At 52.2% G+C, this 7,162-nt stretch overlaps 1 protein-coding gene across 1 annotated transcript in view; it reads left to right on the top strand.

The window, feature by feature from the left end:
* Window positions 1-1,429: 1,429 nt before the first annotated feature.
* OLIG3 (oligodendrocyte transcription factor 3) overlaps window positions 1,430-7,162 on the top strand; it is a 10,588-nt gene continuing 4,855 nt past the window's right edge. Inside the window, exons 1-2 of the mRNA XM_008055139.1 lie at window positions 1,430-1,540; window positions 6,379-7,158. Of these exons, the coding sequence (XP_008053330.1) occupies window positions 6,398-7,158 (761 nt within the window). The 5' untranslated portion in view covers window positions 1,430-1,540; window positions 6,379-6,397. The remainder of the gene's footprint in view (window positions 1,541-6,378; window positions 7,159-7,162) is intronic.

The following is a 7,162-nucleotide window of genomic DNA, read 5'->3' as shown; positions in this document are numbered from 1 at the left end:
TAGTTTTGTATACTTTACATTCAGACTGTTGATGCTATGCAAATAAAAATAATAGCTATAGATAGGAAAATGCAATGAACTCATGAGAAAGTACCATTTATTACATTTTCTTTTGTTTTTAGAAGTGACGAAGCAAAGTCCACCTGGTCCATGCTATAGACGGTGCGTAAAATCAAGCAATCATGGAAAGGTTGATTTTAGAAAACTGCCATTTCAATTTTTCAAGATTCAGTAGTAGAATCCTTATTTATAACATGCTTAAAATAATGTGCATAAATCCATAATTGTTAGGAGTCAAGCCAATATGAGCACATTTCAAATCCAACTCTACTTATGAACAGGTATGTATTGTATTTTATCTTTGTTAGATGGCAACTGAAAAATAATCTATTCATTTTTATTTAGGACTCAGAAGGGTCAAATAAATTTTTTTTGTATTTAACTTCATGCAAATATACATGTAAGTTTCAGAACTTACATGTATAGGCACCCTTAATAAAAAGGCAGTGTAATAAATTATCATCATTATGTAAACATCCCTTTAATCTGCTGTTCCTTTATACAAAGATTCTTATACTCTTTGTACTATCTATGTATTTATATGCTTTATATATACACCTGAGTGTTACTGAACTCAAGTGAAACTGTATATCTGCTACATAAGATAACTGCCTGTAAAATAAAATTAAATTATTTAAGCACTCCAGCAAAGAATGCAGCAATGTGTGTTTAATTTAACATCTAACAGAATATAGTAAGATGATCCAATAATCTTCAAAAACAAAAAGCAGAATTTAGTATGTTGTGCTACTATTATAACAAGATATCAAAATGTATATAGTAGCTTTAACTATGAATTCATAAAAGAAGTAAATTAATAACAATACAGTACTATTAAGAAATCATCTGCTTGGTGGTTCTCAAAATATTGGTATTAATGGAGCTACAAATCCAGAATGTCAGAGCACATGCCAAGAATGTGTGTATAAGTATGCAAATTTTAATGTAACATCCGTTTATGTGATTGATCACCAGTGATATTCAAATCAACCCAAACATTCCAATCTTGAAAAAATGTTTTCAATTTATAAGCTTTCTACAGAAAGAAAACTCAGTTGAGGTTCTGGCAATTGAGCAGATGTTACCAGAAAGAAAGAAAGGAAAAAAAAAGGGTACTGAAGGATGCTCACTAATTGAGCAAAATCCTATAAATGAAGCCCAGAAGTTCATATCGCCTTTGACTTTAGCGAGTCTTTAAATAATTATAATGAATCTGCAAGTTCTAGCCAGCCTTGCTGCTTATGCATCATTAAAATCGAACTTCTAGTTCTGCCAGTGGATTCACTTGTTTATATATTCACATAATTAGCACCTCATCATGTGATGCTACTCTGAGACCTCTTTGCATCCTCCAGCCTCACCACACTGCAAAAGCAGTTACTACTGGCTCATAAAATTCTGCTGTCCTTCAACTTCTGCTTTTTTCCCTGTACAAAATAATTGAATTTTTAAAAGATGAGGGGAAAGATGGGATAGATCAGTAAGTTTTCAAGATACTATTTCAAATATGAGGAAACCCAGAAAATGGAATCACTTTAGTCTCTCCAGTTTCGTCTTCTTCCGCTTCTGTAGCACCTATTTAATTCTTGGCATTTTGAAGTTGGTATTTTTGAACACAGGGGCTCTGGGTTTGGTATCCCTCCCAGCCACACTGCATCACCTAGGATGCACTTCTGTGAGAAGAGATAATCGCTGCTTGACTGCGATTTATGTTGACATTTCCATTTTTTAAATTTTAAAATTCTCTCTCTCTCTCTCTCTCTCTCTCTCTCTCTCTCTCTCGTCTAACTCTTGTCTCTCAATCTCTGTCTCTGTCTCTCTTCCTTTTTGAGACAAACAGCCCTGGTGACCGGATACCCACTGCTATTATTGTGAAGTTGTTGTTTCACTCAGTGAAAGAAAGTACTTTCTGAGAACTTCCTCCGTGTGGCCCACTAGCCTTTAGGCTACTCCATGACTGCACATGACGAAATATATTTAGAAATATCCGAGCTTCCCTTTTTTTCCTCTCTTCTGTTTTGGAGGGTGCTCGGGTTGAAAGGTGAGGCCCACAGGGCAGCCTTTGGCCTTTCGGTCTCAGCCAGAGTTTCTGCCGGTCAAGTTTGCGGCTTGGTGAGCGAGAGGAGCGCCTGGACGTCGCTGATGGACCTACTTCTTACAGTAGCCTCCCGGCAGGTCAGCCACAGCGACATTTGCGGCTGGACTCTTGCGAGGGGTGGAGGTGGGGGTTCGCTCTTGAGCCCAAATCGCCACGGCCTCGGGCAGAGCCGCAGCTGCTGGAGAGGAACTCGGTGTCCAAACTGCGGAACGGTGGGCGTCGGGCACCGAGCGGCGCGCTCTGGGCACCAGGTAAGAGACAGTCCTTGGAAATCTGGGGGGCAGAGGAGGGAGGTGTCGGGAAGAAACGAACAGCCTTCGGAGTGCGCGGTCCCCGGGGAGCCCGAGGCGCCCAGCCTGGGACTGCAGAGGTGGGGTGGTGCGCCCCGGGCGCGCTGGGACCGCAGGACCGCTCTTCCCACCGGGTCCGCGCGCCGACTGCCTGCTTCCAAGTGCTGTAGGAAGGCTGAGAAACTCCCAGGCTCTTCCCAGACCCAAGACTGGCGTGGCGGAAAGCGGTCCGCCTGCCTTGGGACGCACCTGTTGCGGGAGAACGACCCCCGCCACCGCGCCGCAGCGCTCCCCGCCGCGAGGGCTCCGGGTGTGGCCCGAGAGAGCGCAGCCCCGGGCCCCTGCCGGCTCGTCGCTTCGACCCCTCGCCTGGCTGAGCCTTGAATGGGCCCCCGGTCAGGGCCAAGGTCACGGCGCGTCTTGGCTGAGGCCCCTTGGACCGCAGCAGCCCTGGGCCAGCGGCGGCTGCTCTCTCCTCCCCGCACACGTCTCAGGTGGCCGACGGCACCCCCGCGTGAAATCCGTATGCTCACCCTCCTGAGCTCCCGGCCTGCTCCTTGTCGGGTCCAGGGCTCATTGGAGGGGCTGAGCTGACGTCGCCGGTGACCCTCGGAGGCGAAAGCGACTCGGTCTTTTGGGCCCTGGCGAGTGGACACCCACTTTATGGCAAGCGAAGTTGGGGCACCTTTACTTACGTCTGTTTCTTAATCCCTGCAACGGATAGGGAATGAGGGCATCCAGCCTCTAAGAGAGCTTACTGGGCTGGGGCCCTGGACCCAGGACCACCCCACACGCACACTGCGGCCCTTCGGGAAAGCAGAGGGCGAGGCCGTGTCCCGACCTGGGGCGGGTCCCGGCCTGGACACCGCGGATCTCCCATTTTCGGCATAACTGTTTCTGGAGCTACAAACCCTTAGAGAAGGGCAAAGGCCGGATCGGGTCCATTCGGGCCCTTTCCGGCCTAGCGCGGCCCTATTCGCCCAAGAACGACCCCTCTCGGCGGAAAGGCCATGCTGAGGGGCAGTGGCTTCTGGTTGGGACTCCCAGAACTCCGGCCCCTGTCTTCCATCCCTGCAAGTCAGTTGCTCAGCTTGTGTTTCCAGGACTGCTCTCCCGCCCCCTTTCTCTCTCTCTCTCTCTCTCTCTCTCTCTCTTTCTTGCCACCTTCTTGACTAATTCGAGGGCATTTTAAACTTTATTTCACATTTTCAACTGAGAAAATTTGGACTTTTCTTTTTAAGGTAAAATATCTCGCAGCAACTTGGTTTTTTTAATTCCTTCATTTGCAACTCCTCTGCTCTAACTCGACTTTGGTACTTCTCAAAAACCAATCAAAACTCAGGCACAGGCATTTTCAGACTGGGCCTGGGAAAGACAGAAACCAGTGCCCAAGGGTCAGAGAGATGGCTCAGGAGGCCAGGGCCTGTGCACTGGGCCCAGGGCGGGAAGCTGCTCTTCCTCCAGTCCTGCACGACGGGTCCCCACTTTCTTCCTCCCTAGCCCCCTCTAGTTTGGGGTGGGAGCCGCAGAGGGTAGCCCAGTCGCTCCCCCTAGCTTCCATCCCTCACCTGAAACTGCAAAAGTTCTGGGACCCTGTTTTTCATAAGCGACTCAGGGGATGCCACTATCTTAGCTAAAAAGTGAGAGTCTCGTGAATTAAGAAACATTTCTTTTGCTTAGATATTAGGACGTTTGGACATCAGTCTTTAGATATTAGGATTTTTGGACAACATTCAATCTCAACTCTTAGATTCTTCGCTTTAAGACACGTTCCCTCCACAGAGGTGGAGGCGGTAGAAAAGGCTGCGTCCAGTCTTCAAGAGTATTCACGTCCTGGCCTTGACAAGGGACTGCTAGACTTTTTCTTTCTTTGACAGAGAAGAAAAATTCGGTGTAGAAGAGGCATCCGTCCCAATGTGGCGTCTCCCTACCCGGCAGGTATTGACAGGGCTGCCCTCGCAGCGCGACTGTCCCTCAGGGATCCCCAGTCTTGCAGAGTGCGCACACCTCGGACCCAGGTATCCTCTCCCACTGCCCACTCCATTTGTGTCCATGGAAAGTGGAGCCTTTCCCTAGCGCTCGCAGTGACTCCGCGGCGCAGAGGCCCGAACTGCGCGAGGTTCCGGGATTGATTTGTTTCACACTTCCACGGAGACACTGAGCCGCAAGCCAGCGTCTGTCTCCAGTTCCCCCAAGCCCGGGGCGTGACGGTGTCCGGGTTCCTCTAGGGGCCACCTCCGGGGTTCTCTCCTTGCCGAGTATCTCTGCCTTTCCACCCCTCGTGCGGCCGAGCTAAAGTCTCGAACGACAAAAAACACAGCAAGGGGGAGGGGAGATCTGAGCCCACCTCCGTGCTCGCACCCAAGGCTCCAAACTCCAGGCCTCCTTTTGATTCCCAGAAACCAGTCTGCGCTGGGTCGCAGTGTCCACGCGCGCACGCCCAACGGAGCTCTCCGGGTCCTTTCGTGGTCGAACCACACGCAACTCACACATGCACCACACCGCAGAGTTTATTATTCCACCCCGAGCTTCCGCTTTCCCCTATCCGCGGGCGTAGGGCTGCCCCAGGCGGGTAGATCCACCGCCTGGGCCCCTGGCAACGAGCTACGGATGCTTCCGGGCGCGCCCGCGCAGCGGCAGAGGCTGCCCAGCTGCGCTCGGACGCAGGCTGTCCCCCCGCCTTCCGCCAGCGCCGAGGTCCAGGACGCCTGGAGCGGGAACAATCTCTCCCGGGTTCCCAGGAACCTTTCCAGTCCTTAACAAACTCTCCCCGCCCACTCGGCTCCTTTTCCTCCCCTCCCCTTCCCAAGTTGCTTTTCTTGGGACATTAGGAATCCCCCTCCGCCCCCGGTTTTAGCTAAGAACTGAGAAAATTGTGCACAACTGAAATTCTTTCAGTAACACCTATTTTAAAACGAAAGAGAAGACAAAGATAAGCCAGAGACTTCTCACTACAATAGTGTCAGGGGCAAACCCATCACCAAATATGGGCATCGCGTTGAAACCACACCAGAAGAGCCCGGTAAACAAAACCGACAGAAAGAAGGGCAGTGTTGAGGAAAACACACCTAATGAAGAAAAACTTCAGAAACGAACCTCGGCGTGCAGACCTCCACGCCCCATCCTCTCCCAGCTCTCGCGGGCTGAATCCGCCCTCCTTCACCTCTTGTCCCTCCAACCTTCCCATCGGGACCTCTTTCTGCTCACGTTTTTCTAAACTTTGAAGCAGCTATGAAAGAGAGGACAGAGAGCTTTTCAGTTCCTCTCTCCAAACCCAAAGGAGCCTCCGTCCACCGCTGGCCCGCTTCTGTTCCCTTCCTTCGATTCCCTATGTGTGATTTGGTTAGGGAAATTGGGAAGGGGGGGTGGGGTGGAAGAAAGTTAAAAAAAAAATCAGGAAGGCGTGAACTGGAGGGGTGAGTGTGTCAATCAGAGGGTTTTGTGCCTGGGGGCTCCTAGCGGTTCCGAGCAGAGGTGTCCCAGGGCGGCCCCACAATGAATATGAATAGAAATCCTGGCTAAATGGGGCAGCAAAGCGCACCGCCCTGAAGGATAGCACGTCATCCTAACCAGCCCAGGATAGATAGGAGGGCTCCTTTTGTCTCTTTTCTCCGCAGCAGCTCTATAAAAGCCCCTCTTCTCCAGCGTGAGGTTAGTTCAAGCACACACCAACTAGCTGTCCAGGAAACAGCCTAACTAGAGAGAGGGGAGTGGGGAAACAGCCTCACTAGAGAGAGGGGAGAGGGGAGTGGAGGCAGCGCCTCCGCTTTTCTCCTCACGCCTTGCTGCTGAGAAGTGGGTTGCTGGGCCGTGCAGATTTTTTTTTTCCTTTTAATTTAAGATTTTCTTTCATTTCCCGCCTAAAGCCTCCCCAAGGTAGGGCCGCATCCCCTGTAATAAAATGAATTCTGATTCGAGCTCTGTCTCCAGCAGAGCTTCCTCTCCGGACATGGATGAGATGTACCTGAGGGATCACCACCACCGCCACCATCACCACCAGGAGAGCCGTCTCAACTCGGTCTCGTCCACGCAGGGCGACCTGGTGCAGAAGATGCCGGGAGAGAGCCTCTCGCGGGCCGGCGCCAAGGCCGCGGGAGAGAGCACCAAGTACAAAATCAAGAAGCAGCTGTCGGAGCAAGACCTGCAGCAGCTGCGGCTGAAGATCAACGGCCGCGAGCGCAAGCGGATGCACGACCTGAACCTCGCCATGGACGGGCTGCGCGAGGTCATGCCCTACGCGCACGGGCCCTCGGTGCGCAAGCTCTCCAAGATCGCCACGCTCCTGCTGGCCAGAAACTACATCCTCATGCTCACCAGCTCCCTAGAGGAGATGAAGAGGCTGGTTGGCGAGATCTACGGGGGCCACCACTCGGCCTTCCACTGCGGGACCGTGGGCCACTCGGCCGGCCACCCTGCGCACGCGGCCAACGCGGTGCACCCGGTGCACCCCATCCTGGGCGGCGCGCTCTCCACCGGCAACGCCTCGTCGCCGCTGTCCGCCGCCTCGCTGCCGGCCATCGGCACCATCCGGCCTCCCCACTCGCTGCTCAAGGCGCCCTCCACGCCGCCCGCTCTGCAGCTGGGCAGCGGCTTCCAGCACTGGGCCGGGCTGCCCTGTCCCTGCACCATCTGCCAGATGCCGCCGCCGCCGCACCTGTCCGCGCTCTCCACCGCCAACATGGCCCGGCTGTCGGCCGAGTCCAAGGACTTGCTC

The sequence above is a fragment of the Carlito syrichta genome, unplaced genomic scaffold, assembly GCF_000164805.1.
Source record: "Carlito syrichta isolate Samal-C Ts95f unplaced genomic scaffold, Tarsius_syrichta-2.0.1 Scaffold301696, whole genome shotgun sequence".
Taxonomy (NCBI): domain Eukaryota; kingdom Metazoa; phylum Chordata; class Mammalia; order Primates; family Tarsiidae; genus Carlito; species Carlito syrichta.
Note: the sequence above shows the minus strand (reverse complement) of the source record. Positions and strands in the feature narration are given on the sequence as shown.